The 26,317-nt window shown below is 44.6% G+C and overlaps 2 protein-coding genes across 2 annotated transcripts; both read left to right on the top strand.

The window, feature by feature from the left end:
* Positions 1 to 365: 365 nt before the first annotated feature.
* On the top strand, positions 366 to 6,282 carry HTR3D (5-hydroxytryptamine receptor 3D). The gene is given in 10 exon segments (XM_036348557.1): positions 366 to 426; positions 2,652 to 2,701; positions 3,155 to 3,264; positions 3,534 to 3,569; positions 3,571 to 3,703; positions 3,898 to 3,973; positions 3,976 to 4,058; positions 5,321 to 5,576; positions 5,707 to 5,922; positions 6,053 to 6,282. Coding segments are annotated over 10 exon segments (1,251 nt in total).
* Positions 6,283 to 18,689: 12,407 nt separating this feature from the next.
* Positions 18,690 to 24,723, top strand: LOC118675755 (5-hydroxytryptamine receptor 3C-like). The gene is made up of 9 exons (XM_036348555.1): positions 18,690 to 18,756; positions 20,014 to 20,180; positions 20,609 to 20,653; positions 21,087 to 21,196; positions 21,542 to 21,711; positions 22,759 to 22,919; positions 23,380 to 23,584; positions 23,772 to 23,987; positions 24,118 to 24,723. The coding sequence occupies exons 1-9, from the start codon at positions 18,690 to 18,692 to the stop codon at positions 24,345 to 24,347; spliced, it is 1,371 nt and encodes a 456-aa protein (XP_036204448.1). The 3' UTR covers positions 24,348 to 24,723.
* Positions 24,724 to 26,317: the final 1,594 nt, after the last annotated feature.

Below are 26,317 nucleotides of genomic sequence, written 5' to 3'. Positions count from 1 at the left end.
AAATAAGTGCATGTGTCACTTGAAGACAGTGGCGGTCATTGTGTTTCTTCTGTGGGATGCATTGTATGCCAAAGTGACTCCACAGTATGAGGAAGTCATTGGCACTGCTCCAGTGACCAAATATTTTTGCTTGCTCCTCTCCAAACTGATTTCCCAGATTAATTTTGGAGACTAGATTCAGGTCCAATTAGGTTACAGGGTCGGTAGTCCTCCATGACATTCTTTTAGCACTAAGGGTGCTTGTTAGAGGGGTGGCTAATGCCACCCGACACCTGTATTATTCAAAGCTAGGGCTCAAGGTGTGGCCTCTGGTCTTTTAAGGTCAACATCACCACTGTCTCCAGAGAAGAGCCAAGAAGAGGAGGATGGAAAGAGGTTGGCTCCATGGGGAGGGATTCCTCTTCTGCCTCATTCTCCACCTGCTGCTTCAAGGTAAGATGGGACAAGGGCAGGAGCAAAGCAGACATATAGCTTTTGGGGAACAGAGAAACCAGGCTAATTCTTATTCCAAGGCAGCCAATGATTGGATATTCATTTTGGTAAAAACAGAAGCGTATAATACTGACAGCTTTGTACCTCTTTCTAGGATCCTAAAAGTTAGCTCACTATTCTCTTTAGTTACTTCATCACTCTCCTGCTTCGATTGGCCTCTTCTTCCCTGTGTCTTTCTCTTTCCAAGCACATAATCCATCCCCATGGTTTCCGGATATCAGGTAATGTTAAGAAGAGAATTCCTTTTTAGCTCTCTTGAAACAAATGAAATGGAACAGGAAGGAAGCTAAGGGAAAGAATGTGAATAAGACATCATGAAGAGGGAAACTTTTCCAGTATAATTTTTCCCAATCGAGAGTATTTTTTCTGTTCATTATTGAAAATGAGCAACCAGGAATAGTACAACACCAGAGATAAATAAATATAGATGTTACCACATCATTCTCTGTTTCTACTCCACAAAGTACGACTAGGAAGGGGTTGGGTATAAGATTGGTATCAAGGAACTCTCTTTAAGATAGTCTCAGCCCAGGCAGCGTGGCTCAGTGGTTGAGCATTGACCTATGAACCTGGAAGTCATGGTCTGATTCCTGGTCAGGGCACATGCCCGATTTGCAGGCTCAATCCTCAGTGTGGGGAGTGCTGGAGGCAGCCAATCAATGATACTCTCTCTTACCATTGATGTTTCAATCTCTTTCTTCCTCTTCCTTCCTCTCTGAAATCAATAAAAAATATATTTTTTTATAAAAAAGATAGTCTTAGTGGTGTGCTGGCCAGTGATTAGAGTGAAGGTCCTCACACCAAACGGTCTTGGGTTCGATCCTCGATCAAGGGCACATACCTGGGCTGCAGATTCAATATCCCCGTGCTGGAAGCAACCAATCAATGTGTCTCTCTCAAATGTCTCTCTCTCTTCCTCTCTCTTTCTTTCTCTACAAAAATCAATGGAAAAAATATTCTCAGGTGAGGATTAACAAAAAATACAAAGGTAGTCTCAGTGGTGATGACTACTGAGTTTTAGAAGAGAACAATCACAGCACATAGTAGAAACTCATTTAAAAATTCATTAAATTGAAAAATTGGGTTCCTTCCTGAAGGTCCTGCATATCTCATACTACCTACCTGATGCCAACAGTGTGTAAGGCCATACCACCCTGAACATGCCTGATCTCACACTACCTATCTGATTACTCCCCTTTTCATTAATTTATCATCGTCTATGCCTTATTAATATAGTGAGGAAGAGAACTGTGGTTGCAAAATTTGTCACAGACATCACCCAGATGGCTCAAGGACAGAGATGAGCAATGGAAGGAAATTGCGTGAAGGTGGAAAGGTCGGTGGTGATATTGTTAAGAACATAGCAGGACCCTGAAGAGCAGTGGTCAGGGCTGAGTTTGCATGCACCTTTGGATAAGTTTTGCATGGAGACAGAAACAATGGAATTGAGGATGGAGCCCTGACTCAGCTCACCTCATCAACTTCCACCATTTGCCTGCTAGCTCAGCCCATGTTCCCTGCTCAGGAAGGAGGAGCTCATATGCTTCTCCCATGCCTCCTATTTTCTCACTGTGCAGAAACACTCCCAGGCCCCAGCCCTGGCACTTCTCTCACAGAGTCTCTGCTCTCTATAGGAAGCGCCGACATTTTTACCATCAATTGCTCAGGGTTTGACCAGCATGGGGTGGATCCTGCTGCCTTCCAAGCAGTGTTTGACAGAAAGGCCTTTCGTCCAGTCATCAACTACAGCATTCCCACTCAAGTCAACATCTCCTTCACCCTGTCTGCCATCCTGGAAGTGGTAAGTCCTGATCCAACACTGCAATAATCTAGTGGTAAGTTGTGGGTCTCCTGATTGTGTTTTGTAAAATTAAGAGCTCATTCTAGTATGGGTAGAGGGACATGACATACAATATCACTGCAGGTAAAGTCTGTCCCTTTTTGGAATACTCCACAAGAAACATAATCCCAATGGCCTCATACTGCTTTTTTTACTGATGTTTCCCATGTGCCCTGGACTATCTAACCTACATTTCTCAGTGGCTTATGATTGAAAAATCATAATTGCCACACAGAACAGCCTTAGAAATGAGTAGGAGGTGAGTGGTGGCATTGGACCTGACTTCATAGATCTAATGATCCTGGATGAAAATTGTCTTTCCAGGATGCACAGCTTCAACTGATGACATCATTCCTGTGGCTAAATCTGGTATGATATTCTCAGCTTCCTCTTTACTATAGTGCCTTCCTTTTTCTACTCCTTGGTCCAACTTTGCAGATTACAATGTATTAAGCCGAGAATACCCATGAATTAGAAAGTTCAAACAGAGCAAGACCAACAATGAAAGCACAAAGCTTCCTGACTATTCTGCCAGTTTAGGAGGGAAGAGATGGGGTACAGGGAGAAGGTAGACTAAACCAAGGTCATGGAAGCCAAGATTTAAATGGCTCCACCCAACGGAATCCAAAGCCAAGCTCAAGGTCTTCCTTGAAAGCTCTGAGAAAGAAGTGGACATAAGTAAGGCTTTACTTTGTTAGTGACATTGGGACAGCTTCACTAGAGAGGGGGTGGGAAAGGGAAAAAAGGAATGTAAAGTGCAGGAGAGAGAGCAAGACTAAAACTAGTTCCCATCCCATTTGCCCATGTCCTGGTTTCCTTTAGATCTGGTACAATCCATTCATCAGGTGGAACCCAAAGGAATGTGGGGGCATCAGTAAGCTCAGCATTGCAACTGAGAACCTGTGGCTTCCAGATATCTTCATCAATGAGTTGTGAGTACCAGGGATGAAAAAGGCAAGAAGGAAACCATCTCTCCACAGAGGAGCATAACGTAGTCCATAGGGGCCACCCAAAGACTCAATTTAGAAAGGAGCAGAATCGGACTGAGGAGCTTACAAAATCCCCAGAACATGGAGATCAGTAGAAGGGGGAAACCAGACAAGTGGGCTGGAGCACAGGAATGAGGGGACCTGAGAGAGAAAGAAGGCCAAGTCTAATGGGGAACCCACAGCACCCACCTCCTCCTCTTTCTCATGTGCAGCATGGATGTGGATCAAACACCTACAGGGCTCATGGCTTATGTCACCAGTGAAGGGCACACCAGATATGATAAACCAATGAAGGTGACCAGCATCTGTAACCTGGACATCTTCTATTTCCCCTTTGATGAACAAAACTGCACGCTCAGCTTCACCTCTTTCTTGTACACAGGTGAGTGAGGCTCATCTACAGTAGTCTGTTGAGAGGCAGAGAAAGGGTTTTGGAAGAGGAGAGGACTGAAAGCTGGGTATAGTGAGGGAATCTCACCGAAAGTGATGTGGAAGCTAAGTGGCAAGAAATCCAACAGTCTGGGCAAAGAGGTTGGGAGCATTTGGAGAGGCTGAGTTGTCTGGATCTCTTTGCAGTGGAGACCATGGTCCTGGGCCTGGAGAAGGATGTGCAGGAGATTTCTAACATATCACAGAACCTCATTCAGAACAAGGGGGAGTGGATACTTCTGGATATCCGCCAGACCATGATGAAGATGGCTGTGGACGACAGCTATTACGACCAAATCACTTTCTATGTGAGCTCAGGGGCCCCGGTTGTGATTTTCTCCTAAGATGCATAGCTTATGTCCCTCACTAGAGCATAAGCTCTCCACTAGAAAATAAACTCTATGAGGGCAGAGATTTTTATCACTTTTTTTTACTGATAAATCTCCAGTACCGAGCACAGTATCTAGCACTCAGCAAATATTGATGGAATAAATCCTCCCTGACGAAGACACAAAGCTCCTATGGCAGTGATTGCAGTGAGAGTGAGCGTCCCACCCTGAGGGACATCAGAACTTTTTGGAGGGCTGAAATTGTTATCTTCACCTTTTTAAAGAGATGGTGGAAGACACAGGCAAAAGTTTGGTGATTACCAGAGGGAAAGTGGAGAGAGGAGGTAAAAGAGAGTAAAGGGCGGAGGGGGGAGGGTAAATGGTGATGAAAGGAGAGTTGACTTGGGGTGATGAACAACCAATACAATACACAGATGATGTACTGTAGAATTGTACACCTGAAACCTATATAATTTTATGTCACACCAATAAATTCAATAAAAAATTTTTAAAAATAAAAAGAGAGGAAGGGAAAGTTATGAAACACTGTCTTGGGGATATTATGATTCCAAATCCTAGTGACCCCAAAATATCTGCCACTGTCTTACTTTCCCTCCCATTGGTCTTAAATTCTATTAGCAAATTCACTAGGTATTAAACCTTGATGAGGAGAGCAAGCAGAAAAACAAGGATAAAATGCACATGATAATCTAAGAATCTGGTCCCTCGATCTTGCTAAGAGCACATTGGTAGGGATAAAAATGTAAGTGGAAAAAGCTGACACTTTGAGCCAAGAAGGAATGAGATATGTTTCAGTAGTAACCAGTATGGAAAAATCAAACCCTAGGAAGGCAGGCTGTGATGATTAAGATGACTTTGTTGAAGAGACAGTGAATGTGACGTTTCCTTACTAGACAGTTTGTGCTGAGACAAATCTCAATTCTTTTTTAAAAAAAACACACCATTTTTTTATTCATTTTCAAAGAGAGAGGAAGGGAGAGGGAGAGAGAGATAGAAACCTCAGTGATGACAGAGAATCATTGATCAGCTGCCTCCTGTACTGGGGATCGAGCCTGTAACCGGCCATGTGCCCTGACTGGGAATTGAACTGTGGCCTCCTGATTCATGGGTCCACGCTCAACCACTGAGCCACACTGACCAGGCCAAATCTCAACTCTTGCTCTTAACTTGCTTGGCAGCCTCCCAGCCTACTCTTCACTTGCTACCTCTCTCCTTACTAGGTAGCCATCAGGCGCAGGCCCTTCCTCTATGTCATAAACCTTCTGGTGCCCAGTGGTTTTCTGATTGCCATTGATGCCCTCAGCTTCTTCCTGCCACCAGAAAGCGAGAACCGTGCCCCATTCAAGATGACCCTTCTGCTGGGCTACAATGTCTTCCTGCTCATGATGAATGACTTACTCCCGGACACTGGCACCCCCCTCATCAGTATGGCCCCTCCCTCTTTCAGGAGAGTAAAAGCAAGGTTGGGGGGATGAGGTGGGGAGAGAGACCGGTGGAACCAGTTCAGAGTGAAAAGGAATCTTTAAAAAGGGTACTTTAAGAAAATAGGAAACAAGAAGTCCTGGGACTTGCCACTGGCTCTTACATAGGCTTGCCTTCCCTCCAGGTGTCTACTTTGCCCTGTGTCTCTCCCTGATGGTGTTCAGCCTGCTGGAGACTGTCTTCATCACCTACCTGCTGCACCTGGTCACCATCCAGCCCCCACCCATGCCCCGATGGCTCTATTCTCTGCTTCTGCACTGCACCAGCCCAAGGGAACGCTATCTCACTGCACCCCAGAAGGGTAACAAGGGCCTGCGTCTCACCCCCATCCAACTGCCTGGTAACGAAGTCAGCACTGTCCTCACTTCCTCTTGCAACACCTCCACTTCTCTGCTCCTGCCTCCTTCCCTGTCCCTCTCCATCCTCAAATGACCTCTGCAGCCCATGTCTGAGTCTCTGTCTCTCCTTAGGTCTGAAGGAGCCCATGGAGTTGGTGGGGAAGGTGCCAGGTCCCCAAGAGGCAGAGTTAAATGGGTGCCCTGAGTCAACAAGGGGCCAACAGGAAGATGAGGCTCAGAAGCAGCATTTGGTCAGCCTGTGGGTGCAGTTTAGCTACATGATGGACACCCTGCTGTTCCGCCTCTATCTGCTCTTCATGGCCACCTCCATCACCACAATCATTGTCCTCTGGAGCACCTAGGCAGATGCCTATCTGCAAGCTCCAGCCTGGAGCTTCTCTTGCCTCTGGAAACCAGCGAGGCTCTCAGGCCCATCCATACTCCAGCCTCACCTTATTTTTAATCTAGTCCTTCTGTGCAGTCAGGCCAGACCTGGATGGTTTCCTATACCCTCCCAGAGTTAGGTCCTTGCTCCTGCATGCCATCAACCCCCTCAGCCTTCCCATAAGTCTTGCCTGCCTGACTCCTCAGGAATACTTCGTTGATTGAATCACCTCAATAAACCCCTTTGCAGAAAGCGCTGGTTCTTCCCTGAATTATATTATAGTATAAAAAAAAATCTTGGGATTAGTCTTCTTGACTAAACATGAGTCTTCTTGAAGAAACTTTTCATTACAAAAATAGTGTTTTTCTTCTCTCTCTCTCTCTTTCTTCTTCTTCTTCTTCTTCTTCTTCTTCTTCTTCTTCTTCTTCTTCTCTCTCTCTCTCTCTCTCTCTCTCTCTCTCTCTCTCTCTCTCTCTCTCTCCTATATCAGACAATATGTGGAAGTGGAAGAAGGGAGAGAAGAGACCAAATTTATTACAAGGAATTATAATAGAAGAGGAATTAACCTCCTAAATCCATTTATCCTGGATTTAAGCTTCAGAAATTAATAATGTTCTAGAACCAGGCATCTCTGCTTGAAGAGTGAAGCCTTTTGTCACAGCCTGACATATGAGTCATTCATCATTAAGCACTTAGAGTGCTAACATAATCCCAAATTAACGTTAACTATGCTGCAATGAGTTGATCTGCCCTTAATTGTGCTAAAAAAAAAGAAAGAAAGAAAGAACATTAGGCCAAGAAAAGCACATTTGAAAATGTCATCTGATTTATTTGGGAGTTATACGAATGAACTGGAAAATTTCCCTTCCTAGCACTTGCCTTATGATTTTGAGAGTCTTTGTCTATTGGCCATCACTCCCACTAGCTGCCTGGGAAAGTAGAGACCCCACTGTGTCGCTGTACATGAGAGCTGTGGCATGATTTGCTGGACATGCCAGGTTCAGAAAAGGACAGATCTGAGAGCAACTTAATTACAACTCAAACATGATCTTTTCTTTTTACAACCATTTCTTGTCATTTATTTCGTTTATTCTATTCTCTATCTGAAGCCTAAATTTCCCAGGTCACAATCAGCTAGGAGTAAAAAGAGAGTCAGAATACTGTTCACTAAACAGTATTTTCCTGGCTCCTCCTCTTCACTATTCTTCCTCAAATGCCTTGGGCTCCCTCCAGTCACTGTAGGCGACCAGAAGTAGCAAGGATACCCACGTCCACTAGAAGTGCTGCTGTGATGGTGTGGGCCTACGGTCCTACCCCAGTGTTCTCTGCAGGACCATCTGCCCGCCCAGAGCCCAAGCCACTGGAGGGCTGAATCCTGTAGCGCAGATGTTCCCAGCTGGATGCTGAGTTGCCAGGACCAGTTGCTCTTGCCTTGCAGTCCCCTTCTGCAGGCAGAAGTCCATGGGAATTGCAGTATGGAGGCAGAAATACTCTGCTGTATTCTGAATCGCTCCTTTCACTCAAGCCCCTGGTCTTCCCTTAAACTTGTATCTCTTAATGCCCCCTTTTCCCCTCTCATTGTTTTTCCAAGAAGGTGTTTGGCTCCTCAGTTTCCAGAACCCTGTCAAGTATTCCCCTGACCATCACCAGTCCTCCAGGCATGACCAAGACCCAGTGCATACAATCTGGCTCAAATCAGGAGCCCTGACATTCACCTACATAAATTAGTCTACCTGTGATTGTTTTGGCACTTCCTCAACTCACAGCTTTCTACAAAGTGGGCCTTTAGAAAGGACACAGTATAGTAATACTAGTCACCAACATTTATTAAGTTATTAATATGTGGCATTTAATCCTTACAGTTATCCTATGAAATGAGTACTACAGATCCACTAACCCTTGGAGCCAAATGTTTTGGAGTTCAAATATTTTCAGGTTCTAAAAAGGTAACAATTGTGCATGTGCTGTATATTACAAACACCCAAGTAGGATATGGTACAGCACCCTGTAATCCAACATTAATATTTCTGCAGTGAAGGGGCCCGGCTGGTGTGCCTCAGTGGTTGAGTTTTGACCTATGAACCAGGAGGTCACTGTTCTATTCCGTTAGGGCATATGCCCGTGTTGTGGGCTCCATCCCCAGTAAGAGGCGTGTAAGAGGCAACCAATCAATGATTTTCTCTCATCATTGATGTTTCTCTCTCCCTCTCTCTCTACCTCTCCCTTCCTCTCTAATTGATGTTTCTCTCTCTCTCCTTCTCCCTCTCCCTTCCTCTCTAAAATCAATAAAAACATATTTTTAAAAAATATCCTTGGGTGAGGATTAACAAAACAACAACAAAAATCATTAGCAGAAGACCTGAATAGACATTTCTCCAAAGAGGACATACAAATGGTCAAGAGACATATGAAAACATGCTCAAAGTCTCTAATCATTGAAGAAATGCAAATTAAAACCACAATGAGATATCACCTCACACCTGTCAGAATGGTTATGATTAAAAAAATCAACAACAACACATGCTGGCAAGGATGTGGAAAAAACGGAACACTTGTGCACTGCTGGTGGGAATGCAGACTGGTGCAGCCACTGTGGAAAACAGTATGGAGTGTCCTCAAAAATTAAAAATGGAACTCCCATTTGACCCAGCGACCCCACTTCTGGGAATATATCCTAAAACAACCCAAAACACCAATCAGAAAGAATATGTGCACCCCTATGTTCATAGCAGCATTATTTACGATAGCTAATATTTGGAAACAGCCCAGGTGCCTATCAGTAGATTAATGTATAAAAAAGCTATAGAACATTTACACTATGGAATACTTTGCAGCTGTATAAAAGACGGCTCTCTTACCCTTTGGGACAGCATGGATGGACTTGGAAAATATTATGTTAAGTGAAATAAGCCACACCGAGAAAGACAACTATCACATGACCTCACTTATTTGTGGAATCTAGTGAACAAAATCAATTGTCCAACAAAGTAATACATGAAGCATGGAGGCATGGAACAGACTGACATGCCTTGATGTGAGGTTGAGGGGACAAGAAGAGATAAACCATAAAACTTATATACTTATATGCATAGCCCACAGACCTGGGGGGTAGGGGGGTGCGGGTAGGGACTGGGAGGAGAAAAAGGGGGGAATGGGAGATATCTGTAATACTATCAACAATAAAATACCTTTAAAATATTTTTTATTGATTTCAAAGAAGAAGGGAGAGGGAGAGAGATAAAAATATCAATGATGAGAGAGAATCACTGATCGGCTGCCTCCTGCATGCCCCACACTAGGGATTGAGCCCGCAACCCAGGCATGTGCCCTGACCAGGAATTGAATTGTGACCTCCTGGTTCATAGGTCGACACTCAACCACTGGGCTACGCTGGCTGGACAGCAATAAAATACTTTTTATAAATCATTGCTGAGTGTACAGAAACTAGAAAGCCAAATGTGACGCACTAAAGAACACCTATTTATCATGCAGGCTGACACCTAAAGAGCAAAATTGACTTCTAGGTGGGAGGTAATAGACATAAAGAATTACAGACTTTGTAGTTCAATCCTCTCACTTTTTAGATGAGAAAAGTGAAGTGGAGAAAAGTAAAATGATAAATAATGGGTTGCCATACTCAAAGAGAACCTGGGATCAGAGGCTGTGCCTGTCAAAGTGGCAGCCCGGGTGAGTGCTTGTCTGTGGGACTCTTTTCCCAGGTGCCTTTCAAGAGTTTCAAGACCTTCCGTCTCTCCTGCTCCAGGCACCATAGTCAGTCTGACCTCAACTACTACCCCATCCTGCAGGATCTTTTGGCTGCCTCCTGACCTCCTTACCCCTGAGCCCTGGCCAACAGTCTCTGCATGTGATTGCCACCCATTTGGGCTGCAAAACAATGACTCTCACTTCCCCTGTCCATCAACTAATTCTGCCCTTGCCAGTTTACAGCTGTTTTCCCAACCTGATCCCCCAGGGTCTCAGATGAATGCAGTATGATCCGTCTCTCCCCACCCCCCTACACACACCACCACCACCTTAGAATAAGCTAAGGAGAAAAGTGTTGCTGTCTGTGACTTGCAAAAGTATAGCTCCTGACCCCACTGTTGAACTTTGGGTTCAGGCATTGTCTAGGCCTGCGGATTTCATTGGGAAACCTGAAGGTCTACTGATCCAGACCATCAGACTTCCCAGCTATAGAGTAATGAAAATAGCAAGGAAAGAGCAATGGAATCGGATTGGCCTGGATTTGAAACTGGATTCTAACAATTCCCACATGGGTGGACATTGAGCAAGATTTCTTGACCTCTCTGCACCTCAGTTTCCTAATCTGTAAAATAGGAGTAATAGTGCTTACCTCTCAAAGCAGTTGTGAAGCTATGAGTACTATAAATAAAATGCCTAACATAGTATAGAGCACATGGCACAAACTCAATAAATGGTAGCTCTGGTTAAGTTATTCTGAGCCTGCCCTTGATTGGAAACTTAGAGGGAGCAGTCAGAAAGAAAAGGCTGGGCCCTGGCTCCTGCCCTCTGGATCCTATGTGCTTCTGCCAGCCCCCACCTCCACCTACCTGCACCCAGGATGGAGGCCCACACCTCAGCCACACCAGGGCAACAGCATGTGACTTCTCTGATTTGGCCTCAGGACTCCCCTGAGGTTCCCAACCACCTTTCTTACATCTGTCCAAGGTGCCTGTGTTCTTTCCGCATCCATGGTGAACTGACAACCAGGTATTTGACATTTATTGACTACACACCACTGTATGCCACACACTGAGGGAAGGTGGGGGTGAAACAAAATATGCTTTCTGCTCTCAGTGAGGTTGCAGATAAGAGGGGAGGTGCACATGTAAAGAGATGTTTCCAATAGAACGATCACAACAGATTTAGCAGTGTGTGTGTGTGTGTGTGTGTGTGTGTGTGTGTGTGTGAGAGAGAGAGAGAGAGAGAGAGAGAGAGAGAGAGAGAGAGAGAGAGATTCACAGATGACTAGAAGCTTGAGTCAAGCTGAATCTTTAAGAATTTACTAGTGGAACAAGTGATCAATGGTAGAAGATATATTTTAGGTTCAGAGAACATGGAAGGGTAAAATCACATATTGAGTATTGGGGTGCTATGTAATTCTCAGTGCTTTTCCATGTTAGTCCAAGGCCCCTGAGCATTCTAATCAGCTGTGGATCTAGTTAAAACTGTAAATTCTTGATCACTACTGCCTGCAATTCTGATATGGGGCTAAGATTCTGATTTAGGGCCAAAGGGGTGAGCTTGCTCAATGTGTAAGCTAATCCTTAAACATTTTAAAGATAAGAACAATTCCTTTAAAAAAAAAAAAAAGAACAATTATTTTAGAATATAAAATCCAAGACAAAATGATTGAAAGAGAGGTGGGAGGCTAAGGAGCTAGATTTCATCCTGTGGGCCAGTGGTTTTCTGAGTGTGGTCCCAGGACATGGGGCCACAGCATCACCCAGAAATTTTCAGCCCAGGCGTTCTTAACATAACTCTAAAGACAATGGAACCCATGAAAAGATTTCAAAGGATAAGAAGGATACAGTCACATCTGCATTTCAAACAAATCACACGGGCTGCACAGTGAGGCTAATTTAGAAGCCAGACTGGGAGTGAGATCACTAAGGAGGTGACCAGGTGTGAAGCCAGAAGCACTGACGGTACCATATAGTTTCTAGAGAGATTTTTGTTCACATAAAAGTTTAGCTTATTAATCCTCTCATGAAAAATCTGCGCAATCACCACAGATAAAGTCACTGATAAAGTCTTTGAGCAACAGAAGGAGATTGAACACAGTAAGGCCACCACAGATAAAGTCACTGGCTTTGGCATGATTTATGATTCCTTGGGTTACGCAAAGAAAAATGAACCCAAACATAGACTTGTAAGACACGGCATAGATGAGAAGAAGACCTCAAGAAAACAGAGAAAGGAACGCAAGAACAGAATGAAGAACGTCAGGGGGACTGCAAAGGCCAATGTTGGTGCTGGCCAAAAGTGAGCTGGAGATCGAACAACAGAAGGAGTAAAGTAAAAATAAATCTTATCATCAACAAGAAATGAACACTCCCAATTAATTTACTCCTGTTGTTCAATCTCCAGCTCACTTTTGGCCACCACCAACATTGGCCTTTGCAGTTCCCCTGACTTGCTTCATTCTGTTCTTGCGTACCTTTCTCTGTTTTCTTGAGGTCTTCTTCTCATCTATGCCGTGTCTTACAAGTCTGTGTTTGGGTTCATTTTTCTTTGCGTAACCCAAGGATTCATAAATCATGCCAAAGCCAGTGGTCTTGCCACCACCAAAGTGGGTTCTGAATCCAAACACAAAGGTGACATCAACCCTGACTGGTTTGACTCAGCGGATGGAGCGTCAGCCTGCGGACTGGAGGGTCCCAGGTTCAATTCCGGTCAAGGGCACGTACCTTGGTTACAGGCACATCTCGGGTAGGAGGTGTGCAGGAGGCAGCTGATCGATGTTTCTAACTCTCTATCCCTCTCCCTTCCTCTCTGTAAAAAAAAAAAAACCACAAAAAAAAAACAAAGATGGCATCAGGTGTGGTCTTATACATTTTGGCTAGTTTTCCCGGATTTCCGTCTTGGGCACTGCTGCCTTCCCAGGGTGAAGGACGTCATTGACCATTTGCTCCCCCTGACGTAGTCTGTTGGTCATGAACTTCCTGGTCCGGATAGTTAACTGTGTCATTCATGATGAAGGCTGATCTTCAAGCAGCCAGGGAGGAAAAGAGAGCCACTCTTCCTTGGCCAATCATGTCAACCCGTACGGAAAGAGAGATTCTTTACTTTGGCTTTCTATGCTTCTGGGAAGGCTGGCTTGTGCTGCACGAGGCTGCTGCACGAAGATGAAGGACATGCTTTTCCAGGAGGGGTGCCTATTGCTGAGCTGCAACTGAAGTGATGGAAATCCCAGGGGAAAACAAAGATTCCTAGGAACCCCCTGTCCCCTAGGCTGATGGTATCCTCCAATAGATCTAAGACTGCTCCCAAACAGGAAGGACTCAGAAACCCAGCCGTGTCCTCAGCACTGACTCAAACCACTGCCGACTTCCCTGAACACCTGAAGGCATGCCCAGTGCTCTGGGCCCAGTGCTCTATGCCCAGCCTCTGGCCCCTCTGCAGCTCCCTGGTTCTTTCTGCTCAGACACCCTGAGTAGCCCTCAGCCAGAACAAGATGTGTGCCCCGGGCAAGGACAATACCCATCTGGTGCCTCCACAGGGCCTACGTAACTGGACAAGATGACACTTGCCCACCTCTCAGAGCGGAGCAAGCTCTCCAGCCTCCTTCCACAGCCTCTGCTGGCTGGCCTGGATGCTGGGCCCCTGCCCCTGGACCTCAGACACCGTAGCTCACCTGGGCTCCTAAATCCAGTGTTTGTGCCTCTGGCCTCAGTAGCCTGAAGCCTCAGGGACTGTGTTGCCCAACCTCACTCTTCCTGATTCCCCAGAGCACAGCCATGGAGACATCAGATACTAATACCAAGAAGCTTGGAAAGGATGCTCAGGTGGCTGCTCACTGTACATCCTGGAAGTCCCATGGAGACAGAGCAGAAGTTGTCCTGCCAGTCAGAACAAGGAATGAGAGGAGAGGGCACGGTGGCCATCCTATAATTGTTTGGGATAAAGAAAGGTGTTAAATCCCTAGGAATCCAAGTTGCCAGTGGTTCTCAATAGTGGGCAATTGTACCCCCAGCTGGACCTTTGGCAATATTTGCAAATATTATTAATGGTTGCAACTGGGATAGGGGGATGTTACTGGCATCTGGTGGGCCAGAGATGCTGCTAAACATTCTACAATCCTAGGACGGCCCCCCAAACAAAGAATTATGCAGCCCAAATGTCAACAGTACCAAGGGTGGGAGTCTCTGCTCTGAGTAATCCCAGGCTCACAGGAGTCCCTAACTGGCCCAAGGAGGCAGTTAAAGTCCAAATTCAAAGCCTCTGTCTATAGCTGTCCCAGCTGAGTGCCTAAGAATCCTAGAGATATGTGAACCCGAGATGGAGACTCCAAAGATGCCCAGAGAAAGCAGGGAGTGTAGAGGAAGTCCCTGACCCTCACACAATGACCCCTGAGTCAGCTAAGAGTTTCAGAGCCACCTCCTAATTCCAGGTCACCATGAAAGCCCACGGCTTGGCTTGGGACAGACATGTGCCTGGAGCTAAAACGGGAATTTTAGGGACTCCCCAGGATATTCCTGGGAATGTAGGGTAAAGGTATTCCTAATGGCCTTAGAAAATGATAACCCAGCTACTGAAGCTCTGTCTAAATATCAGAGCCGCCTGGAGAAGGGAAGGAGGAGGCAGGCACACCCAGGAGGAATGTCCAAAGCACATTTGTAACAAGGAACTCTGTCCTGGGATGAACTCTGAGAGCTAGCCTCCCAAACAAGCATTCCAGGTGCTTAATTATTTGACTGAGACAGAGCGCTGGCCAGTGTGGGAAGTACATCGTACACCCAAAGAACTCTGAAGGTAGAAAGAGGTCCCATGTCCATGCCGAGACTTATATGTGAGTCTTATATGGCTTGTTATACGCTGTAAGCAGTAGAAAACCTGCAACCCTGGTTATTTTAAGTTCTACCATTTTTCTTGCTTTACTTGAATATGGTCTCTCACTCATCATTTTAGGTGTTTCTTATAAAAGATGATCAATTAATTGGGGGTGTTCATTTTTTTCGTTAATGATAAGATTTATTTTTTCTCAAATTTACTGTGTTTTAAAATATGGTCAGAAAATATAAGGTCCGAGGAGAACCAAGATGGCGGCATAGGTTAACGCTGGAGTTTGCTGCTTTGAACAACTACTTCAAAAGTGAAACCAAAAAACGGAAGGGACATCACCCAGAACCACAGGAACGCTGGCTGAGTGGAAGTCCTACAACTAGGAGGAAAGAGAAACGCATAGGGACACTCAGAGGAGGCGCAGTGCTGAAGTCAAATTCTGAGGTGCGGAGTGCGTGGAGCGGGCTGGCGGCTGAGGGCGCGGTTGGCGTTTTCAACGGGAGGGAGTCGCAGACTCTGAGCTCCAGATCCGGGCAAGTCTTTAGGGACCCAGACTCAAACGGGAGAAGCAGGACTGTCTGGCTTCGGTCAGAGCGAGTGCAGCTTTCTCTCTGAGCTTTGCAGCGGGTGCTGGGACTCAGAGAGGCAGAGCCCCTGGGGACAGGACTGAGAGCCGCCATAACTGCTCTCTCCGGCCCACCCTGTTGATCCTGTGCGACCCGCCCCGCCCAAGCCCTGCACAGAGGCATTTGCCGGATAGCCTCAGACAAAGCCTAGATTAGCACCTCCCTAGAGGACAGAAGTTCTCTCACTGCTGACACAGCTGATTCTCATAGCCACTTGGCCTGGAGGTCAAACCCTCCCTGGAATTAGCTACAACAATCAAGATTTAACTATAAGACTGCGAACAAAGACCACTAGGGGGTGCACCAAGGAAGCATAACAAAATGCGGAGACAAAGAAACAGGACAAAATTGTCAATGGAAGATATAGAGTTCAGAACCACACTTGTAAGGTCTCTCAAGAACTGTTTAGAAGCCGCCGATAAACTTAATGAGATCTACAAGAAAACTAATGAGACCCTCGATCTTATATTGGGGAACCAACTAGAAATTAAGCATACACGGACTGAAATAACGAATATTATACAGACTCCCGACAGCAGACCAGAGGAGCGCAAGAATCAAGTCAATGACTTGAAATGCGAGGAAGCAAAAAACACCCAACCGGAAAAGCAAAATGAAAAAAGAATCCAAAAATGCGAGGATAGTGTAAGGAGCCTCTGGGACAGCTTCAAGCGTACCAACATCAGAATTATAGGGGTGCCAGAAGATGAGAGAGAGCAAGATATTGAAAACCTATTTGAAGAAATAATGACAGAAAACTTCCCCCACCTGGTGAAAGAAATGGACTTACAGGTCCAAGAAGCGCGGAGAACCCCAAACAAAAGGAATCCAAAGAAGACCACACCAAGACACATCATAATTAAAATGCCAAGAGCAAAAGATAAAGAGAGACTCTTAAAAACAGCAAGAGAAAGAAACTCAGTTACCTACAAGGGAATACCCATACGACTGTCAGCTGATTTCTCAACAGAAACTTTGCAGGCCAGAAGGGAGTGGCAAGAAATATTCAAAGTGATGAATGCCAAGAAACTACAACCAAGATTACTTTATCCAGCAAAGCTATCATTCAGAATTGAAGGTCAGATAAAGAGCTTCACAGATAAGGAAAAGCTAAAGGAGTTCATCACCACCAAACCAGGATTATATGAAATGCTGAAAGGTATTCTTTAAGAAGAGGAAGAGGAAGAAAAAGGTAAAGATACAAATTATGAACAACAAATATGCATCTATCAACAAGTGAATCTAAGAATCAAGTGAATAAATAATCTGATGAACAGAATGAACTGTTGATTATAATAGAATCAGGGACATAGAAAAAAAAAAAAAAAAAGAAAATATAAGGTCCAATCGCCATCTCTTTCCTTGGCTACATTGCTTTTACCGCATACTCCGGCCTAATATCTGTGCTATGGGGCTGTTGGGAGGCATACATAAAACAAGGTAGGTAAGGAAGACATCACAGTGCCTGGCGTACGGTGAGGTGCTCGATGTTCGTTATCATTACTACCACCAGCCCAGTGTTACCTGAGATTTCCAGATCCCAGAGTTGCAACTCTGACTCTCCAGGTAGGATAAATCCAGGCCTTACTACTTCATTTCTCCTGCCCCTATCATCTCCATCCCCTGGCAGCTAAATTTACTTTAGAATCCAACCCATAGACTTAGGTGCAGTTTTTCAGCCAACCTTGATAAAAACAAGATGTACATAACCATCTTCAGGCACTTTCAGCAGGGCTTGATGCTAAGCTTCCTTTCCTGGATCCAAAGTCTGGTAGCCTAGCCTACCTGCAGACCTCAAGCACCCCTTAAAAGTCCTTCACTCTTGTCTGCCTCGTGTGGCTCAGCCCTTGAGGTCATGGTTCCATTCCTGATCAGGGCACATACCCGGTTTTGGGTCCGATCCCCAGTAGGGGGCGTGCAGGAGGCAGCTGATGGATGATGTTTCTATCTCTCTATCCCTCTCCCTTCCTCTCTCTAAAAATCATTAAAAAAATGTTTTTAAAAAATAGTGTTGAGTGCAAACTGTAATAGAAAAATAAATAAACTAATTTTTTAAAAGTTCTTCTCTCTTAGCCAGTCCAGGAGTCCAGTGTGTCACGTGTATGTGTCCATGTGGATACAGACATAGCAGGACTTTGGTTCTACATGACATGATGGCCCAATCTTTTGACCAAGTTTCCAAGGAAGGAAAGAAATGATGTAGAGAGTTTGTGGGCTGAAAGACTGCACATGTGGCAAATCTCAAATGGAAGCTATTACACCCTCTCTCCTGTACTTTCCTATTCTGGGCCCCGAAGTCGTTCCTACCTTCCTCAGCACTTTCTAGTTAGGGCTGTCATGATCTTTCATTCTGAACAAAGTCTCTTTTGTATTCAAAAAGAAACTTCACCCTTCCGCAAGAAAAAATTTCCAAGTCTTTCTGGAAATGTAACTAATGTAAGATGACAATGCTTCAACTCACTCTTTCACTGTCTGATTGTTTTTTATAGAGGTGTGACATAAGATATAATATTGATACATGCCATTAATATGAATATCATCTGAGATTACTAGTTTATGATAATGTATAACACTATTGACAACATAAAACATTAAAAACAGCTCTGGTATCTGCTAATTTTATGACTTCTATTATCATGTAATTAATGCATAGAGTAAAAAAATGTATTCAAAACATTGATTTGGGGGAGAATGAATCAGGGAGGCAGAGAGATTGGAAAGAGAAAACCTAGATAAGGGGTGTTGGCAGAGAGATTGGAAAGAGAAAACCTAGATAAGGGAAAGATAAACAATCAATGATGAAGATATGAGTCAAAATTATAATTTGCTATTTGCACTTAAACCTAGTGAATACATAACCAAATCCTTAAATATTGTCACCTTTCCAAATCTGCAGATTACTTGGTCTTACAAGAACATAATTCTTATTTCCCCAGCCCACACTCCTCACTATGGCAAGTTATTTTGTTACTGATCTCAGCACAGAGTAGCCAAACAGGCCCTTCTCCCTTAGTTTTGGCCCAACTTCCTCCCTGCCTGGAGCCCGGAAGGCATACCTGGACAAGGGCAAAGCAGAGCACTTTGCTGTGACCTCTCTGGGCACAGCCTCTCACCAGGGAGTGGTCAGAAGCAGTATTCAAAACCAGGATCCAAGGTGTGGTCTGAGCTCCTTTAAGCCCAAGGGATTTGGGAGCTCCTGGTGAGTCCCCAGAGAAGAGTCCAGAAGAGAAAGATGGAAGGGGAGTGGCCCCCTGGGGGGCAACTCCTCTTCTACCTCACGGTCAGCCTTCTGCTTCAAGGTAAGACGGGGCAAGAACAAGGGAAGACCAGAGTGTGGTTCTGAAGGACATCTAGGAATTCCCCTCTAGTATTTGGAGGACATTCAGAATTAAGATGTTAAATATTTCTTCCATAATGTCTGTGTCTTGATTTCCTTTTGGTGACAGACAGAAAGACATTCCACTGATCAAGGCACAGCCTTCCTCTATTCCTACCTGCATAGGGATCTACCAAGCTGTCCCATTTCACCACCTCTCCAATTCCATCTTTTCACTGACCCTATGCTCCTTCCACCACGAGTCATCCCACTCTCCCTATCTCTTTTTCCTTTGCTATGGTATCTATGAAAAGAGTAGATGCTAATTTTAAACATGCCCTGAAGGAGTAAGTGAAACATCAAGGGAGGGTGGGGAACAATCTGAGGCAAAAGGAAGTGGATACTTTGCTTCCACTGGGGAATATTTGTTCCAAGTCAGGGTACATAGCTTCAACAGTATGGAAAGAAATGGAGATGAAGAGGAGCAGGCAGAGAAAAAGAACAAACAAAGGTGACAATGGGGCAAAGATTCTGCTCAGGTACTACCCAGACGGCTCCCTGGCCGTGGCCAAGAGACACCACCACACAGGCCTCACCATGTGATCAGCACATAGTATATGCTCAGTGGTATCACCTAGTTATTTCAATGCTGGAAATAAACCCCAACATATCTGGGGTCACTAAATCTGAGATAAGCAACATAAAAATGCGTAGCACCAAGGTAAACACCCATTCAGAATACCTACTACCTATTTCCCACATCCACTTAGTGCTAGGAAGTGCTGTTTGCTTCTCTTATCTTTTTGATACTTCTGTTCTTGCAGAAGTCCCTGAGGAAGAAATGCAAATGAGAAATACATCAGAACAGACTAACTACCCATTTTAGGGCAGTGCTCAGCAGTCTACTCGGTGGGCCCAAGAACATTGTGATGGGTCCACTAAGACTCCTTAAAGTGGCTGCCATTGCAGCAAGGCTGGTTTGCATATAGATTTGGACAGGTTTTGCATGAGGATGAAACAATGGGAATGAGGATAGAGCCCTGACTCAGCTCACCACATAGACTTCCACCATTTGCCTACCAGACCAGCTCATCCTCCGACCCTGGCAGGAAGGGCTTGGCTTTGGGTGATTTTGGTACAGGAAGGAGGGTTCACCTGCTTCTCCCAGTATGTCACCTGCTTTCTCTCTCTGCAAAGAGGCTCCATGGAGACACTCTCACAGGGTCTCTGCTCTCTACAGGAAGAGCCGACACTTTCACCATCAATTGCTCAGGGTTTGACCAAAATGGGGTGGATCCTGCTGCCTTCCAAGCAGTGTTTGACAGAAAGGCCTTTCGTCCAGTCATCAACTACAGCATCCCCACTTATGTCAACATCTCCTTCACCCTGTCTGCCATCCTGGAAGTGGTGAGGCCTGGTCCCCACTTTCCATAGCTTCTAATGGGGAACAAGGATCCTCTGTCCTGTTGACCCAGCATTGTACTGGTCTAGTGGTGGACAATAAGTACTCTGAATGGGTTTTGTATAAATAGAGGGGTTTCCTATAAGATGGGGAAACATAAAGAAGAAAGCTGCAGTGGTATTTTTTTCAGGAATGATTTGTCCGTGAGTCCTGTTCTTTGTGAATGCTCTAAAAGGAAGTGATCTGTCTGTTGACTAAAACCTGAATGGTACCTAGATACAAGAGGAGGCAAGTAAGGAAAAGACAGTCCAAAATTTAGAACTATGCCTGGCCCAATACATTAGTCAATATTATTAAGACTATGACCTGGGAGCAGGGCAAGACTTTTTTGCACTAATGCACTAATGGTCCTGGGTGGGAATTTCTTCACCAGGATGCACGGCTCCAGCTTCTGACGTCATTCCTGTGGATTAATTTGGTAAGGCAGATTCAACTATCCCCTTCCCACTTCCATTTATAAGTTATTTCTGAGGAGTTACCTTAAGGTTTTCCAGTCCAAACCTCTAGTCAGTGTATAAATCTTTCTGAGACCAAATAACTCCATTTAGAACAGTGGGGACACAAATCTCCCTGAGCATCTTAGGAAGGGAGAAATGGTGACCGAAGAAAATGGGCAGGTAGTTGTAAGCCAATCTATTGGTGTGTTCCTGGGTCTAAGTGACATTAAGCTATATTTAAGGACTGCCTGGAAAAAGGGCCATTGTGGGGTATTTTGCCAATGACAGCTGGCTAGATAAAGAGGAGGAGGTGGGATGGGGTCAGTAGGGACATGAGTGGTGTGAGAGGATCAGAGTTTAAAGAAGAATGGGAGAGGCTGATTGGACCTCTGCTTCCCACTGCCCTGCCTGTAGATGTGGGACAATCCTTTCATCAGCTGGAACCCAGAAGAGTGTGTCGACGTCAATAAACTCACTGTATCAACAGAAAACCTGTGGCTTCCAGATATCTTCATTCTGGAATCGTGCGTATCTGGGCTGGGAAAAGCCTGTACGAAGCCCATCTTAAAAGAATAGCCTACGGTCAAGTGCAGGGCACAGGGACACCAAAATATTCAGACATCACCACCACCACCACCACACACACACACACACACACAAAAGATTCAGACAGGGGCACAGCCTCAATTCATTGACTCCCACAATTCATTGACTCCCATAAAACACATGAGGAGTAGCATAGGTGACATAGAGTGACGTTAGAGAAAGAACCCAAAAGGAGAACACGGTAGAGGAAGACTTGGGAAGAAAGGGAGACACAGGCTGATGAAGGCCCCCACAGCCCCCACCTGTCCTCCTCTCGAAAACAGCATGGATGTGGACCGGGCAGCTACAGGTCTCTCCGCGTATGTCAGCAGTGACGGTCGGATCAAGTATGATAGGGCAGCGCGGGTGAACAGCATCTGTAACCTGGACATCTTCTACTTCCCTTTTGACCAACAGAACTGCACCTTCACCTTCACTTCCTTCCTCTACACAGGTGAGTGAGACATGTTTTGGCAGCTATTTTAGATTCGCAGGAAGACAATGAGTGGTGTAGGTATTATGAGGGAAAGTTTTAGGCCAGTGTTTCCCAATTCTGGCTGCTCATTAAAGCTTTTAAAAATAGCAATAACTATACAACACCCTAGAGATTCTAATTCCATTGTTCCAGGTGGGGCCCAGATGCTCTTATCTTTTAAGATATATTTTTATTTATTTTAGAGAGGAAGGGAGAGGGAGAGAGAGATAGAAACATCAATGATGAGAGAGAATCATTGATCAGCTGCCTCCTGCATGCCCTCTAATGGGGATCAAGCCTGCAACCCAGGCCTAGGCCCTGACAGGGAATTGAACTATGACCTCCTGGTTAATAAGTCAACACTCAACTACTGAGCCACACCTACCAGGCAGTACTGTTATTTTCTATGTATCTCCCCAGGTTTTGCTAGTTAGTGTGCAGAGTTAAAAATTACTGCTTAATTCCTCAATAAACTATTTTTTAAAAAAGCTACCAAACTACTGCTTTAGTCTTAAGTGGCCTTTGCACCATATCTGACCCTGAGCTACTGAACCTCTATAATTTTTAGCTCAACCCTTTTAACTTTAATAGCTAACACACTTAAACCACTAACTCAATGTAACCTAATGCCACCAGGTATCACGGGGCAGATTTGAATATATCAATCATTAAATGGGCATACAGGTAATGATAAAAATGTTGAGCTGTTCATGATTGATTCCACTAAAACAGCACCATACAACTGGGGAATTGAGAAGGAAAATGGGAATGACTCTCGTTTGAGTCACATCCAAAATTCCCATAACAACTTTGACTCATCCTTGTTCTCAACAACAACAAAATCAGTGCTATAGCACACACATATGAATTTCTGGTCCTGGAACCCACTTCTGAAAAATCCTGATGCCCTGCTTTTAAAAAGACAAAGAGGAAAATTTGTTGAAGAAACTCAGTGGGGGAGGAATTGAATTTTGTGGGCAGGAGGCTTAGGAACTTGTGGACTGAGCTGCCCTGGCTCCCTTGCAGTGGACAGCATGCTTCTGGGCACGGACAAGGAAGTGTGGGAGATAGCAGCTACGTCTCGTGACGTCATTCAGACCCAGGGAGAGTGGGAGCTCCTGGGCATCAACAAGGCCACCCTAAAGATGTTGGTGGGCAGCAGTGTATATGACCAGATCACGTTCTATGTAAGTCCAGGGAATGCTCTTTGACTTCCTATCCCAATTGCTCTGTGATTGTTCTCTTGATCCAAGGCTTTTTGAAGTATAAAAAGAAGCTTTAGGGGGTTAAGCACCTGCTCCCCACCCCACCCTATACCCTGATGGCCCTGAAGAAGGATCCTCAAGGACCTCTGCCTTGCAGAGAGGAGCAGCTGGACTCTCCCCTCAATGGAAAAGCCACCATCTGATGGTGCAAAGGGCCCTACTTGCCCCTAAACGTCTACAGTTGTATTCCCAGCAGGTTGGACACAAATGCAAATTAGAAGACAAACTGGGGACACTTCTGTAGAAGGGCATGTGTTACTTAAAGAGATCATCCCATAACCAGCCAGACACCACACCAGCAAAGATTAGAGTCAAATATACAACTGAGCCTTTAGCATCAATTTAATTGCCACATTCTCCACACTGTCTCCTCCCCCACCAGGTGGCCATCAGGCGCAGGCCCTTCCTCTATGTCATAAACCTTCTGGTGCCCAGTGGTTTTCTGATTGCCATTGATGCCCTCAGCTTCTTCCTGCCTGCAGAAAGCGAGAACCGTGCCCCATTCAAGATAACCCTTCTGCTGGGCTACAACGTCTTCCTGCTCCTGATGAATGAGTTACTCCCTGCCAGTGGCACCCCCCTCATCAGTATGGCCCCTCCATTTTCTGGGGAAGAGAAGGCAGCAGAGGACAGGGAGGGGAACCTGGAGAACTGGCTGCCTCTCCACTTAAGGAGGAAGGGGGTTCTGGGGAAATATTGAATTTGGGGAAAGAGGCTTAAGAAAAGTGTAGAGATGATCCACCCTCGTTTAGTGTTAATTGCATTTGTCTTCAGGTGTCTACTTTGCTCTGTGTCTGTCTCTGATGGTGCTGAGCCTGCTGGAGACCATTTTCATCACCTACCTGCTACACCTGGCCACCACTCAGCCCCCACCTATGCCCCGGTGGCTCCATTCTCTGCTTCTGCACAGCACCAACCCAATGAAATGCTGTCCCACTGCACCCCAGAAGGGAAACAAGGGTCTGGGTCTCGCCCCTGCCCACCTGCCTGGTAAGGAAGTCAGCATTGCCCACACTTTCTCCTCCAACACCTTCATTTCTCTGCTTCAGCCTCCTCCCCTGCCCCTGCTCCCTCCCAGTTGACCTTCACAGCTCATGGCTGAGTCTATTTTTCTCTGTAGGTCTGAAGGAGCCTGTGGAGTTGGTGGGGAAGGTGCCAGGTCCCCGAGAGGCAGAGTTAAATGGGTGCCCTGAGTCAACAAGGGGCCAACAGAAAGATGAGGCTCAGAAGCAGCACTTGGCCAGCCTGTGGGTGCAGTTTAGCCACATGATGGACACCCTGCTGTTCCGCCTGTACCTGATTTTCATGGCCACCTTCATCACCTCCGTCATCGTCCTCTGGAGCACCTAGGCTGACATCCACGTCCATCTCTCCCTGCAAACCACAGTTTGAATTTCTCCTTGTATTAGGGCCAGCCAAACCCTGACCTCTTTCATAATCTTAGCCACTTCTCCAGTGACTACCATATCCTCTTCTATATTCTCAAAACTTCAACACAGCCCTGCCGAGTAGGTTCAGAACAGCCATAGTCCTCTCATATTCCATGGTCATCATTCCTGCACAAGTTTAGTGTCCCTCAGCCACACCTAACTTAACTCTGACTTCCTTATCAATTGAGGTCCAGGTCAGTGCAGTCTCTCCTTGATTGATTGACCCAATAAACAACTTTCCAGGAAGCACTGACCCCTCAGTACCTTTATGATAGGTCCACAAACTCTGGGGTGGAGAGTCCTCCTGCAGAAGTTTTGATACATCACCCTAAACAGGTGTATCGTAATATTATTTGATTTTAAGTCTTTCAGACACTTTCAGAGTTTAAAAGAATACAAAGGTAAAGTCTCATTTGCAAGAAATTACTATAAAATGGTTATAATTGCAAAATATTTCTTTCATCAATCATTTCCATTTCACTTTCCTTTACCTCATTTCTAAAATTGCTCTTTGAAATAAATATTGTGTCATTTTTTTAAATTCTGACAGATTCCTCTGATTCCACAAAATCAAACAGAGAGGGCTGTCTGAATACACGTGCTTGGAGGAGGGCCAAGAAGGCAGTCAAGGACCTCAGTTAGAGTTCAAGTTAAGTAAATTGTCATGCACCCACATGATGGGATGCCTCGTAGCCATTTAAAGTGGGAATATAGATCTATGTTCATAAACATGGAAACAGGTCCATGGTATATAAAGTGGAGAAAACAAGTTACAAAACAGTATGTACATATTATTTCTGTAGGGAAAAAAAGCGCTAGAGAGAAATGCAAAGAAAAAGGTATGGATGTCTAAACACCAAAACATGAGCAAACTTTGTGCTGGATAATGGAATTGGGATTATGAGTGATTGCTGTTTTCTTTTATATATTTAACTATATTTTCTTAACTGTTTTCAATGAACAAATATTACTTTTACTATCAAAAATCATATTTAAAATGTTTAATTTTTTTTACTTTTCAATTACAGTTGATGTATAATATTATATTAGTTTCAGATGTACAACCTGGTGATTAGAAATTTACATAATTTACAAAATAATCCCTCCAATATTTCCTTGACACCACACATAATTATTACTATATTATTGACTATATTCCCTGTGCTGTATTTTACATCCCCATGACTATTCTGTAACTACCAATTTGTACTTTTTAATCCCTTCACTTTTTCACCCATCCTCTCCAACCCCTCTTTCATCTGGCAATCATCAAAATGTGCTCTGTATCTATGAGTCTATTTCTGTCTTGCTTGTTCATGTAGTTTGTTTTTTAGATTCCACATATAAGTGAAATCATATGGCATTTATCTTTTCCTATCTGACTTACATCACTCAGCGCAATACCCTCTAGATTCATTATGTTGCTGTAGACGGCAAGATTTCATTGTTTTTATTCCTGCCTATCACTTAGAATCAAAGGACAGATAAAGAGCTTTCAAGGCAAGAATAACTACAGAGTTCACCACCATCAAACTAGTATCACAAGAAATTTGAAAGGGTCTTCTTTAAGAAAAAGAAGAAGAAAGATAAAAATATGAATAATAAAATGGCATTAACTACATATCTATCAACAATTAATTTAAATGCAAATAGATTAATACTTCAATCAAAAGATGTATGGTGACTGAATGTGTAACAGTGGGAAATTGTAACCTACCCCACCCCACCATTCTTTTGATGTTGTTTCGATAAATGCAGACTCTAACTAATATGTAACTTATAGATAAGCAGCATGTTTGTATAAGAATACTAGGAACTAACTTCAGAAGATGCAGCCCTGACCGTCAGTCATCCCAGTTCCAGATTTACTGACCTTCAACCATAGAACCA

Source organism: Myotis myotis, unplaced genomic scaffold (genome assembly GCF_014108235.1).
Source record: "Myotis myotis isolate mMyoMyo1 unplaced genomic scaffold, mMyoMyo1.p scaffold_m19_p_2, whole genome shotgun sequence".
Taxonomy (NCBI): Eukaryota; Metazoa; Chordata; class Mammalia; order Chiroptera; family Vespertilionidae; genus Myotis; species Myotis myotis.
The sequence above is the reverse complement of the archived record's forward strand: the minus strand, read 5'-3'. Positions and strand labels throughout refer to the sequence as shown.